Genomic DNA, 16,526 nt, shown 5'->3' with positions numbered 1-16,526 from the left:
GCTTATAACAACTTTTCAGGTTTGTATCTGTAGTTAAAGCAACGAAAGACCTATTAGGAGCTGTTTATCCTAAATGAATTGATATATAAATACATTGAAAAATATTTACCGGAATAGGTATCAATTCAATAGATTATATTGTTAAATATTTCCAAAGAGAACAAAAACAATAAAAACAAAGAAATGTTCATAAATGTTTATAATTTACACAAAAACATCTACTTTAAACTTACTATGTACAGTGGTAGTAGTGTAAATGTAACCATATCAATAATTAATCATATCACTATAGTGAGCACAATATTTCTAAAATCAATAAATATAAAAACTACATGCAACTGGTTACCTAAATTGACAGTCTGCTTTGTTCTGGTGGACTTATGTACATGTAACAGAGGATGGACAGAATGGTGACAGTGTGTGTAATTCCAGCTTATACACTTATTTTATACAACATATTTTACATCCAATATTTGAGAGAACAATTTTTTATCATCCATATAATTTACATAAATTAACCCATATAAATTTTCATGAAAAAAGATGCACAGTTCACGGCTTCTCCTGCCAGATGCCAATTTTTTGACTTGTCGGGTCTTAATTGGACTGATTTATCATAACATAAAAGATAAAAGAACATACTGCAGGTTCTTTGATCTTCCAATATTGTCACCCAAATTTACAATATTATGCCCGTTTATGCACCATGTCATATTTTCTCAAACTTTACCTGATCTGTATTAAGTTTGAACAGTGCGTCAAAGCCAGATCTTTTCGGTCTTTTAAGTTGAGAGGGACAGGAAAATGTTTTTTTATTAGCAATCAGAGCCAATCAAGGAAAATTGGCGGATTGATTTGTGCATCTCTAAATAAAACATAGATAGGATTAAACACACAAAAACACATTACATTTAAAATATACCTATTACTGTGAGACTTTTAGAAAACACGTTGCATTTTAAAAATGGAACAATCATCTTGACACTTGACAGCATAAATTTGCTAATTAATAAAGAAAGCACTTGTAACTTCATAGCTAACTGAAAAATTGCACAAATTACTGCTAAAGTAAAATGACATATTATTTAGGCCCTAGATACACGACACTGAATATTTTTTAAACTAAGATTTTCTTTATCTGTTTCTAAAAAAAAAAAATCTGAACCGACGCCTCAATCCAATCAAAAGAGGTGTAATACCTATGCTGCACCCATAGGTGGTGATGGACAACATTAAAATGGAAAAGAAAATCCTGAGCATGGCTGAAGCAGTACTAGGGTAATTGTAACTTCTTCCAGCAATATTTCATGTTTAATGAAAACAGATGTACAAAAACCCAGAAAAACTGCTCAATTGTTGGTGAAATTTCTGACACAAAAAGTCAGGGTGGGCATGTTCAAAGGGGACTTTGGTGTCAGTTTTTACTTTTTTTTTATTTTCACCAAAACTCAGTTTGTGCAGTATCAGGTGTTGCAGACACAGGAAGAAATCTCACAAAATATCCATGTTAGGGCCTTGACATGTGCTATTTTACATGCAGCAGGTTTGTTCTACATTCAAAGACCTTTATTAATCCTCTTTACTTGCAAGAGTTATGGGCTGTTTAGTTCCAGGCCTGATGGTGAAAGTCATCCCATACTTTTGTCTTGAACGCATCCCATTTCTGTGGAGAAGAAACCATGATGAGTGATTGCAGTGATTAAAGGCTGGAGTTGCTCACAAAGATATTATCTCCCTCTAGGTAGCCCTGATGTACTCACTTGGTGGGACTCTTCACTTGTGTACTCTGGTATTTGTTCATAATTTTGGTCTCCAACTCTTTCATGTCCAAAGATGCTGTCTTATTGGCGGGGGCAGGTGGGTTTTTGGTCCCCTGTTTGGATTGTGGCACTGCTGGTACCTTGTTGTCTTCATCAGAAAAGCCAGTACTCCAGTCATCAGAATTGTGCTCCGAGTCATTAACAGGGGCCATTTTTTGGTCCATTACCAACATCTTCTTCTGTAAAATACTAAGGAGGGTGGCCTGGTTTTGTGAAATATTGGGTGGTACTTGAGTAGAGGGTGGATTGGATTTAGTCTGGACTAGTGGCTTTGGTTTGACTTGTATGTCAGAAGGTGGAAGCTTTGGCGGTGAAGGAGCTGTAGCTTGAGTTTTGGCTGGGGCTTTAGCTGGTGTTGGAGCAGGAGCTTGAGTTGGGGCGGGAGCTTTAGCCAGGGTCTGAGCTGGGGTTTGAGTTGGGGCAGGAACTTTAGCTGGGGTCTGAGCTGGGGTTTGAGTTGGGGCAGGAACTTTAGCTGGGGTCTGAGCTGGGGTTTGAGTTGGGGCAGGAGCTTTAGCTGGGGTCTGAGCTAGGGTTTGAGTTGGGGCAGGAGCTTTAGCAGGGGTCTGAGCTGTCACTTGAGCTGAAGCTTTAGGTGGTGTTGGTGCTTTTTGTGTGGGGGGATCGAGCAGACGAATGGAGGGGGGTTGCTCTAGTATTTGACCAAAGTCACCAAACTCTGGGGGTGGGGGCAGCAATGGCAAATTCATATCCTGTTTAGGAGTATTATTCTGCACATCATGAGATTTTAATTGCTTTTCTTCTGCTCTTTGCTTCTGCTCACTCAGGTTGCTTACAGCTGGAGATGAAAGTGCTGTGTACTTACTCAAAACTGGATCAGTTGATAGTTTCTGATCTTTGGCCAGTGCAGTCGAACCCATGGGTGTTTCTATAGCCTGAATTGTTGTTTTAGTTTCTGCAGGCCTATGAGTTGCACTCTCCTGTAGTTTATTTTGACTTGGTAGAACTGAAGACGTTGATCTTGGTATGACAGTGACGGAATTAGGACTTGTTGGTTCATTTCTCCTGGTGCTGCTTTCGCGGGACAAAGATTGAGTGTTTTTATTTTTCTCTCTTTCCTTAGCTGCCTTCAGGAGAGCGAACGGCGAGGTTGAAGAGTGTTTGGGTTCGTTAGCCTTCAGGCTGTCCAGTTTGCGATCCAATAGAGGGCTGAAACTGCGGCTTTGACCTGGAGATACTTCCAGTGTGCTCTTGGACTCTGAATTGATCTGGACATTAGTCGTACTATGCAGAGGTGGAGGCTGGAGGGATTTGGTTATCTCTGCCTTAGCTGGAACAATGTCTGCTTTAGCCTCCGTTGGAGACTTTATTTTAATCTCTGTCTTTGCCTCTGTTTTAGGTTCTTCGGGAACTTTAGGTAATTCAGGTTGTTTAATTTCTAAAGCCCCCTTGGGTTGTTGTGCAGGTTTGGGCTCTGGTTTAGGTAGCTGAGCAGTTTGAGGGGCTTTTCCATCCACCTTCATCTCAGCAGGAGCAGGGTTAGCTGACGCGTTCCAAAGCACTGTGTGCTTTGGAGGATCATGAACCTTTGCTTTGTTCTGGGGATTGAAGGTGGACAATGTGGAGGTGGGCACTTGGGGAGGCTGTGCTGGGGGCTCAACAATGGACACCGAAGACGATCTGATAGGTTTTGGAGGTGGGACCTTATGACTCTTCTGGTGCTTTTCAGCAGGTGGTTGCGGAGGGGCAAATTTTGGACGTTCTGGCACTTGGGTTGGCGGTGGAACAGAGACAGGTTCTGCTGACCCAGATCCAGTAGAACAGGTATTCGGAGGTTTTGGAGGCGCCATTGGTGGTGGTTTCAAAAGGGACAAATCCTCCTCCACCATAGACGGTGGTTTTGGAGCAGGCATGGATGGAGGCTGGAGGGCCACAGGATCTAAGCTGTTTAGGTCACCCATGAAGTCTGGTGGAGGAGGGATGAAATCAACAGGAGGGGGTGGAGGGGCTGCTGATGGAGGAGGAGGAGGAACAAAGATCTTCTCTTCCATGTGGCCTGGCACGGATACAACAGATCCATTGGATGAATGATCTCCAGCACCTGTAAAAGTCAAGAGATAAGAAGAGCAAAGAACACAGCGCGATTAACTCTGGAAGAAGAATATTTAGCAGGCTTTGATTCTCAAAGCAATTTCTTTCCATTGTGTTTGAAGGTATGTAGGTAAAGATGGTGGTGTAAATTTTTACTTATGTGAAGCCTCAAAACATGGAAAAACTGACTAAATACAGTCTCCTCTATCTGCTCCACGTCTAATTGTCTAATTGAGTTCACAGCTGCATTGAAATGAACTAAGTCCAACAGAGAGGGAGGAACGAGGCCATGGAGAATGCTACATATTAGGCCAACATTCCTAGTAAGTTGTTACACCATGAAGAGAACTGGGACTGTGAGCCCTGTGGGACGGATACAGGTCTGTTGATGAGAATATGGGTTTACATATACTTTTATCTATATTTAGCATTCTTAACTGATTCCCATAAGTAAAATACTATTAAACCAGTTGCCTTCAACCAGTTATAACAATGACTCAGAAATCATCTCAATCAACAAATAGTCTAATTTAATCTCGGTATAATTATAGCTGTTCTATGAAGGTCTCAGAGGCTTGCTAACAAACATGAACAAACAATCAGCACCTTGAAGATGAAACTTAAAAAGAGGCTACGTATTAAACAATATCCCAAAGCACTGTTCAGTCAATCCACTAAAAATGGGAACTTAATAGTACAATTTCAAACCTGCCAAGGCATAAGCCATCTGATTAGTGCTCTTCCTGGGATGGAAAACACATAGAGCTAAATACAAGGCAATCCTGGAAGAAAACTTTGTAAAAGCACAGTTGAAACTACAGTGAATGTTGGCTATCCAGCAGTATAATGACCCCAAATATTCAGCCAGAACTATAATAAACAGTTTAGAACTAGGCATGTTCATGTGTAAGACTATTTTTCAAAAGAATTCGCAATGATTTTAGTCTGTAGATCTGAAAGGCCGGCAGACGTACCTTAAAAGACCTGAAGGTGCAATTGCAAAAAAATAAATAACTAAAAAATGTCTCTATGAAATAATGAGAGCTGGAGACAGATATTTATTTGTTTATTAATTACTTTATGTTGGTCTATCAATAGACCAACTTAAAATAATGGACTATTTATATTTGTGGTTTTGCACAACTTTGTAAAAGAAAAAAATGGGATATCTGCAAAAATAAGAAAAGCTGAGACACATTTTACATTGGCATTCTGCAAATGTAAATTTTATTTAACATCTCTAAACCGGAAAGTAATCTAAAAGGTAGAAAAACACTCCCTTTGTGTAAATTTGCTCTCCGTCTTTTATGGCCATTTGGACTTTTTCAGGAGAGGTATGGAGCAACAGCCTGGACAAACATTTACATGACATGGATGTTTCCTTTATTCTTATCCCTGTGATCCGTCACCTGAGTCTAGAGGGGCCACAAATTCACCTGGTATAACAATGACTAAAAAAGGCCACTATTTACTTTGGTAGTTTAAACATTAAGTACGTACAGTACAGACCAAAAGTTTGGACACCCCTACTCATTCAACAAGTTTCCTTTATTTTCATGACTATTGACATTGTAGATTGACAGTTAATTCATAGTTAATTCAAAACTATGAATTAACACATGTGGAAATATGTACTAAACAAAAAAGTGTAAAACAACTGAAAATGTGCCTTATATTCTAGTTTCTTCAAAGTAGCAACCTTTTGCTGTGATTACTGCTTTGCACACTCTGCATTCTCTTGATGAGTTTCAAGAGGTAGTCACCTGAAATGGTTTTCAATTCACAGGTGTGCCCTGTCAGGTTAATAAGTGGGCTTTCTTGCCTTATAAATGGGGTTGGGACCATCAGTTGTGTTGTGCAGAAGTCAGGTGGACACACAGCTGATAGTCCTACTGAATAGAGTGTTAGAATTTGTATTATGGCAAGACAAAAGCAGCTAAGTAAAGAAAAACGAGTGGCCATCATTACATTAAGAAATGGACGTCAGTCAGTCCGAATAATTGGGAAAACTTTGAAAGTGTCCCCAAGTGCAGTCGCAAAAACCATCAAGCGCTACAAGGAAACTGGCTCACACGAGGACCGCCCCAGGAAAGGAAGACCAAGAGTCACCTCTGCTGAGGAGGATAAGTTCATCCGAGTCACCAGCCTCAGAAATCGCAGGTTAACAGCAGCTCAGATTAGAGACCAGGTCAATGCCACACAGAGTTGTAGCAGCAGACGCATCTCTGCAACAACTGTTAAGAAGAGACTGTGTGAATCAGGCCTTCATGGTAGAATAGCAGTTAGGAAACCACTGCTAAGGATAGGCAACAAGCAGAAGAGACTTGTTTGGGCTAAAGAACACAAGAAATGGACATTAGACCAGTGGAAATCTGTGCTTTGGTCTGATGAGTTCAAATTTGTGATTTTTGGTTCCAACCACCTTGTCTTTGTGCGAAGCAGAAAAGGTGAACGGATGGTCTCTACATGCCTGGTTCCCACCGTGAAGCATGGAGGAGGAGGTGTGATGGTGTGGGGGTGCTTTGCTGGTGACACTGTTGGGGATTTATTCAAAATTGAAGGCATACTGAATCAGCATGGCTACCACAGCATCTTGCAGCGGCATGCTATTCCATCCGGATTGCGTTTAGTTGGACCATCATTTATTTTTCAACAAGACAATGACCCCAAACACACCTCCAGGCTGTGTAAGGGCTATTTGACCAAGAAGGAGAGCGATGGGGTGCTGCGCCAGATGACCTGGCCTCCACAGTCACTGGACCTGAACCCAATTGAGATGGTTTGGGGTGAGCTGGACCGCAGAGTGAAGGCAAAAGGGCCAACAAGTGCAAAGCATCTCTGGGAACTTCTTCAAGACTGTTGGAAGACCATTTCAGGTGACGACCTCTTGAAGCTCCTCAAGAGAATGCCAAGAGTGTGCGAAGCAGTAATCAAAGCAAAAGGTGGCTACTTTGAAGAATCTACAATACAAGGCGTATTTTCAGTTGTTTCACACATTTTTGTTAAGTATATAATTCCACATGTTTTTTCATAGTATTGATGCCTTCGGTGTGAATCTACAATTTTCATAGTCATGAAAATGAAGAAAACTCTTTGAATGAAAAGGTGTGTCCAAACTTTTGGTCTGTACTGTAGAAGGTATTATTTAGATGCTCACCTGTCCCATTGACTATTGGGCCATTGGCAGGGGGAAGTTCAGGGACTTTCGGAGTTGGGACAGCAAGTCCTTGGAAGGTTTCAAATGAGAACTGCAAAAAAGAAAATCAAATCATAAAATTATTGAATTTCCTGTCTTAAGAAGCAGACACAGCACAAGAACTGAAGTCATAAGTGTAGAAACCGTACATTCTGTGCTGCAGGCAAATTTTTCTTTACTTGTTTTGTTGGCAAGTCTTCATTGTTGAAGGTGAACAAACCAGTTTTTAACTATTACGTGACCTGAGTGTTGCAACATTGCATTATTGGCATAAACACCATAAAATTGTCAACCACGTGATTTCTTTATGAGCTTTCACACATTGCATGGCATCCAACAAATGTCTGTTTTGCGTTTTATGCGTGGAATACTGCACTCCCTAGAACAAAAATGCATGGCCTTGTCTTTCAGGATCGTCATAATGTAATCATAGGTGGAACGCCATAGTTTCACATTCTTTGCTTATGAGGAACTTTGGCTGAATCAGAGGATCCACCTATAATTCATAACACTGCCTGTTGTCAAAGAATGCCTTGAGTTAGGAAACTCACAGATACGTGTGTGTTTGTTTGTGTCTGTTTCTATGAGTTAGGTGAAAAAATTGACACAGAGAGGGGCGTCACGGAACCAAAAACAACAAAAACAAACACAGACTGTGTTGACACAATAGAGATCCTCACCTCAAGATCTAAAGCTGCAAATCACTCCAGCATCACTTGGAATGTTTTTTTGTTTTTTTTACCGAGTCTTTTGGTGAAAGTCATCTCCTTGCAGATTGGAAAATCGTCTCTTGTTGCAAAAGCATGTTATATGAAGTTTTGCTTGTATGGGTTATATGTGAATAGGTTTGGGTTGGTTATCATACCAAGGTCTTAAAATGCCAAAGTTTCAAAACTGCAAACATTTTTTTTGTTTTTTGTTGCACTGTTCAACTGCTCAAATACAGAAATGGGTAGTTGCATTGACAATAATCTCCCATATGTTGCGGCCTCATTGTCAGATGATTGAAATATGACAACAAACAAGAATGACAAGAATTCCCTAAAAAACAAGAATGACACATTTAGAGCTTTGGACATTTTTTCAATTGCAAAAACATGAGCACTTAAGTGTCCGTCCTAAAAGTCCTGCCACTAAATTCAGCTTTCCAAATAGTATTGGAAAACAACAATCTACCTATAATAATCAACATGTCATTAAATGCCAGAGAAAGTGCAGGAGTGATCGATGTGAAACGAGTAACATGCTGATTGCCCCGGGCCCCGCCTATTGCTGTGGACTGCTGTTCAGCAGGCTGAAAGAGGGCGAACACACTTTTTTCTCTCTGTTTCACTCAAGAAGTCTGGTTGGAACATGTCCTTTCATTTAAAAAAAATAAATAAATGATGCAACCCAGAAGGTTGATGTCGTATCAGGAATTGAGGTCATTATTCAAACTTAAATTTTCTTTCTTCTTGATCACTGTAATGCATGTTTCACATCATGTGTCGACAAAAAGACTCTGGAATCTCTTTCATTAACTCAAAACCTCAAGTAGACGACATAATTAGTCTGAACGTGTTTGAATAGACTGACCACTTATTTTAGAATATATTTTAAAGCCCTTTCAGGGAGTTTTCATGGTCCATCTCCTTCTTAGGGTAAAACCTAAAATTATTTCCAAACCTGGCAGATTTAGGTTCAAAGTATTTTTTTAGTCATTTGCGCAACATGTTTCCTCAAACTGCAGGCTTTGGATTGGCTTAAAAAGAGTCCCAGTTTGAATTTGAGAGTTAAAGCTGAAAGTGATGGAAAGGAGAACTTGCAACCTCAAACATTTGGAGCGGAAGGATAAAATATTAAAATACAAGAGCAAACATGCAAAAATCTGGTCAGCAAAAACAAGATGGATTTGATTGCTAGAATGCAAAAATATATGCTTTCCCTGATTACTGAGAGGGGTGAACATTTTTTTACATGCTATATTTTAAATGAAGTGTGAATAAAAATTAAAGAAATGCCGTATCTTTCAAAATTGAAACACCTTTTAGATGGCGTTATTGTTTTATGAGAGACACCCACCTCATTTTCTGTCAGAAATAGGCCTATGACAGCAATGTCAGTAATGTGTGAGTGACGCTGGTCTTTACAGTATATTACACAATCATTAAAGTTAAATACTCCAACTTGAGCTCTCTGGTCCTCAAGTAAAGAAATCTTCTCCTAGTTCCCAGAAGCGGCAGCAGCACTCAATGAGATCGTTTCTTTCAGGCGATTGCAGCTCAGCTGTGGAATGAGCTTTCCTTTGAATTTACTTTACCTTGAGACTTTCAAAACATTTAAAAAGTAACTAGACATTTTTATTCAGATACATTTTATTTAAAGTCCTATTATGAATTACTGTCTTAGTTTTTGACGATCAGTGTCATTTAATTGTCTTACTCATTAGATTTTGATTTACATGCTTTCTTTTTGAAAAGCAGTCTGTCATTTTTATCCATTAAAAACGCTAAATTATTGAGCTACTTTCACTAAGGTAGCAGTGTTTTACATTTACAACTGAAAAGCTATAAGCAGCATGTCTGTTAGAAATCTGAGCAGAAAGATTAAGCAACAGATTAATATCAGCTTGTTTCACTCATCTTGAAAAGTGAAAGAGCACAAACGTGTCATATTCTGTAGAGTAAGCGCTTTGAAATTGAATTTTTTTTTGTTCTGTATTTTTTAAATACATTTAATAAATAACATTATTAATAAACTTTTTTAAATTATGCTTTAGTGGGAATATTTGCTGCTTTTCTATTGTAAAACATAAAAAAATGCAAAAGTTGACAATTTTATACAGTTTTTATGCACCAGCTCACTGGTGCATAAGCCGTCTGGTCCCCTGCATGTGAAAATTAATCCGTCTATCAATGCTGTCAGAGACGTTTTACATCTTCCTAATATCACACCCTGCATTACTCTCCCTTTGCTAATAATCCCTCTCACACAGGCGATCTTTACGGAGCATAAAGCGAGCCTGGTCACCGGCGGGTGTGTCCGATCCAGTTTGATTTAGTCTCCTCGCTCGGTGCTCTATGAGTCACTTTCAGCTGTCGCAGCGCTCAGAGCTGACCTGCCCCTGCGCCGCAGGGCGTGCCGCGTTCACATGCCTGAGAAACACTCCCAAACAAAAGGGCGAGGTGTGTGAACCGAGCGCAGACGAGTTCTTCATTTGCTCCATGACGAGATAATAGGAGGCCTGTCAGTCGTATGCGCCGCTAATGTACACGTAAATTGAGATTAACGTCTCTAAGATCGCTAAAAATATGCGGTCTTGTGCATGGTGGACCGGACCTGCGCTACAACATGATGGGATGGCTAAACAATAACAATAAACAAAAAAAACCCTTAGAGATCCTGTAGTTACTTTATATTGTTGCCACGTCAAGACAACTTTTTAGCATTTTTTTTTCATTGCACAATGTTATTAAGTACTCAGTGTTTTAAAGTACAATCTGACAACCAATTAGTAACTTGATATCGATGTAACGGAATATAAGGCAAATTGAATAAATTTCATCTACCTTTTTGTTTAACTCAATTATTAAATATTAATTTTATTCCAAATCATAATTAAAGCTACCAGCCAAATATATACTTTGTTATTAACAGAACAAAATGTCACAGTCAGTTTTTGTGTTTATTTTGCTGTAGTCATTATTTAATGGAGAGCAACTCTTCCCTTGATAAGACAAGCATCCACATACCCCCGTCTCTGGTGACATCACACAAGGCATAAAATAACCAATCAATGTCTATGAATATATGTATAGACTCACTAATAGCCTGTCAGTCAAACAAACAGACAGAAGTTGCTAAGTTTGCTAAGTTGAAGCAGTGCCACATCTTGCAAACCACACAAATATTGAAATGTGAGCAGAATCAGAAAAACATTTACTCATCTTGCGACATGACATCTGCGCACACTAAACCAAATGGAACCATGCAAACAGAAATGTAATTAAATTTGTCTGCTTCAGTTCCCTGCGACAGACTGGCGACCTGTCCAGGGTGAACCCCGCCTCTCGCCCGGTACGCCAGCTGGAGATGGGCACCAGCAACCCTCCCGACCCCACTGAGGGACAAGGGTGTAAGAAAATGGATGGATGGATGGATGGATGGATGGATGGATGGATGGATGGATGGATGGATGGATGGATGGATGGATGGATGGATGGATGGATGGATGGATGGATGGATGGATGGATGGATGGATGGATGGATGGATGGATGGATGGATGGATGGATGCTTCAGTTCCTGTTTGCTTCAGCTTCGACGCTTTCTTCGTCATCCGTCGTGACTTGAGGATTATTCGGGTCAGACTCGAACATTTACTGTTGAAATCTTTGCAAATCAAATCCAACGACAGAGAAACTGTCAATATCTCTCAAAACTAACATTTTACTTCCTAATGTCATTCAATCCGATCAACTCTTAAGTCTCTTGGGATGCAATCAATTCAAATCTACTCAAAACAGATAAGCATGTTTTTTTGGGGTGGGGGGTTTCCCCTTCGTGTAATTTCAAAAATTTTGTGGAATCTAAAAGTTTGCAACAAGCTGTTTTTATTGTCGGTGTAAGTTTGTGAAATAAAAATATGCCACTGGTATCTTTAATATTGCAGCTTTAACATCCACCTGCAATGTATTTCAATACCAATTCTGAATAATGTCGTCCATAATAAGATAAGGAGTGATCTACTTGCAGTATCAACAAGGAGGACAGTCTGCAGCTCCACTAAAGATCATCACTGTACAAACTGATGGGATCATGAGAGAAATCTTTAAAAACTTGCCAAATCTGCCAAAATTATTCATATCCACTGTTGTCAATCTTGCAATAAAGCTTCCAAAGGCCAGCTAAATGTAACTAAATACTAACCAGATGTTTGGGGCTTTTTTAGATTCAGGAACAGAGCATTAATGCAAAGAAATTAAGCTTTCCTAAATACTCACAGTATGATGCTTGACGGTGGGTCTGGCCCTCACGTTGGCAGTCCCAGATTCGCAGATTGCAGACTCTGTCTCCTCCAGCACCAGCTGAACACTGTCTGATGAGACATACACAGATTTTTGGGGACGTTAGATTGCTATACTTTAGGAACTATCCAGAGAAATGTTCATATGACATTTGCTAACGCTCAAACCTTCAATCTAAATAATATGCTCATAAAGAAGAAAAAGAGGGAGTAGCAGAAGAACCACACATGTGACGGTGAAGAGAAACAACGTGCACCAAAGTGACCCATAAGTGGCTATTAGTCAACTCGACTATCTGAGGTATCGTTTGACTTTGACAACATAATAAGCGACACACAGGAAAAGCTCCGATTGTTGCTTTGAATTACATGTTGCCGCTATGGCTAAGTGAAAGTTCAGCAACAACGTATGGAAAGGGACACAGCTTGTGGTCAGACGTGAGGAAAACTGATGTCAAAGAAGCTGATTTGCATCACTAAGTTGTTTTGCTTAAGTGGTGTTACCTCACCAGTGTTTGCACAGCAAACACTGCAGCACCCGGGCTAGGGTTTGAGCGACGGCAGCGGCGAAACGTAAAACCAGGAAAAAAACAAGAAAATGTCTTCAGGTGTGTTGGTTCTCACACAGAGCATTCGTCAAGAATATAAAATGTAAACAGTGAGTATGCTGCAGACAAAACTGCTGAAACATTTCCTTGTCACATTGTTTGTCCAATAAGCGACCGACGACAGATCCTTGTCACTGAAAGGCATTTAGCCTGTACGGCCTTTCGGCTCTTTGTGCTGGAACACTTTCAGCAAACAACGACCAACTAAAGACGTTACAAGCACAGAGAGGAACCACGTCTCTTCTCACATTTTCCTCTTTGCTCTGGGACACAATAAGCACAACATGCTGATGATTTTTCTTCCGTTTAAGACCAAAGAATATGATAAAGTCAGAGAAGAATGTGAGGACAGCTGTGGAATGAAAACACTGCGGTGTTAAACCAGTCTAACCAAATGATTAGTTTCCCTATTGTGCCCCGTCCTGATTTAAATAGACAAATGCTCTCCTGCTCGTGTTGCACCTTTTGCATAGCAATTCATGCTGCATTTCCTGTTCTCAGAGGCTGAATTGAGAGACTTACACTTGATCCAACAACATTTTATTAGCACCAGCTTGGATTTCAGCTGGCAGGAAACTGTGAGCACGTACTTAGTTGTCTGTCTTAGAAACTGTTCATTTCATTGTCGATCGTTCTCAAGTCCAAGTTAGCGATGTTAGTGATTCAAATTAAAATCTTCCTTGTTTCATGCAAAGGTTTTAAACATCTGTTTCAGCATATCCTTAGCAGAACTGATGTCCACAAGGTCAAATGTGGCTTAACCAGTTTTTAAGTGGGTTGAAAGTTATTGAGGACAAGTTTAAGTTGTAGGTCCTAAACTTGCCTTAAGACCTACGTTTTGATTGTTTAAGTAAAATTAATGTTTAAATTTTTTATTTTAGCAGTAATGTCTGAAAGCTAGATTAGCTCCTGACCCTTATGCAGGCTTATGCTGTATTACAGGGCAGTACGTGTCTGTTGGCTAAAAAAGTTGGATTTTATTAAACTTCAAAGTGAGTTTGAAGGGCAAGCAAAGTTTCTGATAAAACTTCTTGGTTGAAGAAGTTAAATCATAACCACTCCAGGCCTCCAGAAGGCATGAAGTAAGAGTCAAGAAACATCTATTGTGTTGAGCTACCACTCCTCCACCGATGATACTTTAATCCAAGAGATTTAAGACGAAAACCTTCCCTGTAATTCTAACCTAAGATTTTGGAAGTTTGCACTTAAGTAATGCACACAATAAAGAAAAGCTATTGGATTCACAAGTAAGCCCTTAGGTTACATCAAGCACAGGTATGTTTAGCATGAAAATGTTCAGTTTTAGCTCCTCAGTGCAAAGGAAGAGGTGGCTGCAGTCAGAAACGAAGGACACATTTTACAAGGTAGCGGCATTTATGGATCCAATTAAGTGTCAACAAATGTTAGAAGGAAAACTGGAGATGGAAATCCACTGAAATATTTTACTACTTCCTATTTAAGATTGACTAATTTGTTTTTATGTTTATTATTCCAGATAAAACTCCGTATTTCGTCCACAGATTTCATCCATGGAAACTTTTAAAAGAATATGTCAAAACTACAACCCAGTACAAGAAGCATTAGCGCTTTTTTGTGTAAGTGATTATGGCTAGTTTCCCAGGGTGTCGGGAACTGAGATAATCTGGAAAAACAATGTCCCAGTCGAGATTTCAGATATTTAATTGTATGTCCAGTCAGTGGGGATTTGGGGGATATTGAGCTTCTGATTAGAAGTCATACAAAGTATTTTTATCATTTTTTTAAAACGTCACCTGGTTTTCTCAATAAATTTCACCATTTTTAAAACTGTTACGCATTTTCCTCTGGCTTTTCCATATTTAGCAACATGTTTAATTGAAACAGCTTTATTTTTTAATTTATTTTTTAGAAGATTAACAATTTTGATAGAGGTCTACAAATTTCTGTATGATAGTAGATAGATTAGCTATTTCTTCCATGGAACTTGCATTTTGTTTAATAAATGAATGTGCAAAACACATTTAACAACACATTCACTTGAAGCAACTGTATTTGTTAGGGAAACTAGAAACATGTTTTTATCAAAAAGCGTATGCAACATTTTCTGAAATGCAGTTTTAATGTTAGTTGAGGTGGTCAAGTTAATTAGCAAAAAAGACATGTTTTAAAATATTCATTACTATATCTTTATTACTATTTTAGAAATTCCTCCATTAATTTATTTTACATGAATTAACCAATATGAAACATATACATCAACATATATAAACATATGTTTGTTTCTTTAGAAATTACTTAAAGATAGAGGTAAATGCATGAATCACAAATGATACTTTTGGCTTTATAGGGTTCAACACACACACACACCCACCCCAACGTGCACACACACACACGCACCCCCCCCCCCCCCCCACACACACACACACTCATCTGTGGTGTGTGTTCTTGTAATTATGACATAGTTAGTTATGTTCACCGACAAAGTGATATTTAAAGTAACAAACTTAAGAAATTCAGTACTTCTTTCACTTTTATTTCAAAGAGTGAAACATATATATATATATATATATATATTTTTTTATTGTTTAAAAAATAAAAGTAATTTGAGCCATGAGGTCCATAATCTTGAATTATTGAATTCTGATAAACAACTGAGGTCAGGTTTGAAGCTGAAAAGCAAATTCAGCCTGATTTTATGAATTTAACTTTAACATTACTGATAAAGTATTTGTACCCAAAATAGTGACAGCTGTCCTTCAAGACTTTTTATAAGCTGCTATAAAATGTGACTTTAGTGAACAGAAACTGCTCCATGTCAACATCAAGTCCAAGGGTCGCTTCAACCTTCAGTTAAGTGGATCATGAGAGTAAACTCGTTTCCTTTTTTTACTCACCCCTGTCCGGAATTTTTATGTTGGTGTCATAAAGAGATTGGTTCTTCCGACCCAAAAAATGCAGCCCCTTCTTCATTGTTGACGTCGACTGACTTAATGCGCAGGCAGAAAGAACGGTGTTGTTGTTTTGTTTTTTTAAAATCAACCCTCTGGTGGGATCACTTGGTCATGTTGACGTAAATCCGAGCAAAAGCAAAGTCAAAGCTGTGAGCAGGTGCAGCAGGAAAGACTCTGCCTCAGGTATGCCTGTTTCTAGCAAACTTTTCAGGACACTCAGATAAAATGGAGCAAACTCCGCCTCCTGTCCCTTTTCCGGAGCGCCTCCCTGTTTCTGTAGCCTTCCAGGCAGCGACAGGTGAGGCCCCGGCTCTCCTTTTTCAGCCGCATTCCAGCACAAACCTCACCTGCGGAATGAATGGCCCGCTTTAAAGCCGCTCTCCGTTGCGCTGCGCAGCTTTTGATTGCAGCGAAGTGAGTCAGTGAAAAATATTGAGTTCAAAGCAGAGCCTGGCAGAACCAGACAGGAGGAGAAATATGGATTTAATTAACCTCCTATAGGTATGTCCGCGGAAACGCCACACCATCCGACTTGAAATAAAAACTTAAAATATGAACTTGTTTTTGCTTATCAACAAGATAGAAGGAAATGATCTGCAACGTTCACTCTTATCTTGAGTGTAAAGTAATACTGTCATTCGTGTCGTAAAGTTAACTCCACTCAAGTAAACAACTGAACTTTATAACTCAGGTTCACTGATGGGTGCGATGTTTATCATTTCTGCCCTACTTATTGTGCCCTGCGTTGCGTTTTATTTAGATTTCATATCATAGACAAATTAGTGCTGCATGGGGAGCCACAACACCTGGCTTGTTGTGAGTAGGAATCTGAAAAGCGTGGCGTCTGGATTCTACCAATCTCTCGCATCTGATAGAACATATTTGCAAAAATTTGCACAAACTCTGTCAGACTGGGA

At 39.3% G+C, this 16,526-nt stretch overlaps 1 protein-coding gene across 1 annotated transcript; it reads right to left on the bottom strand.

The window, feature by feature from the left end:
* Positions 1-184: 184 nt before the first annotated feature.
* LOC103465204 (uncharacterized) lies at positions 185-15,960 on the bottom strand. The gene is made up of 5 exons (XM_017305051.2): positions 15,553-15,960; positions 12,049-12,143; positions 7,030-7,120; positions 1,761-3,882; positions 185-1,663 (listed from the first exon to the last, which is right to left on the bottom strand). Exons 1-5 carry the CDS (start codon positions 15,626-15,628, stop codon positions 1,570-1,572), a joined length of 2,478 nt encoding a protein of 825 aa, XP_017160540.2. The 5' UTR covers positions 15,629-15,960; the 3' UTR covers positions 185-1,569.
* Positions 15,961-16,526: the final 566 nt, after the last annotated feature.

This window comes from Poecilia reticulata, chromosome 5 (genome assembly GCF_904066995.2).
Source record: "Poecilia reticulata chromosome 5, P_reticulata-male-v2, whole genome shotgun sequence".
NCBI classification, from domain to species: Eukaryota; Metazoa; Chordata; class Actinopteri; order Cyprinodontiformes; family Poeciliidae; genus Poecilia; species Poecilia reticulata.
Note: the sequence above shows the minus strand (reverse complement) of the source record. Positions and strands in the feature narration are given on the sequence as shown.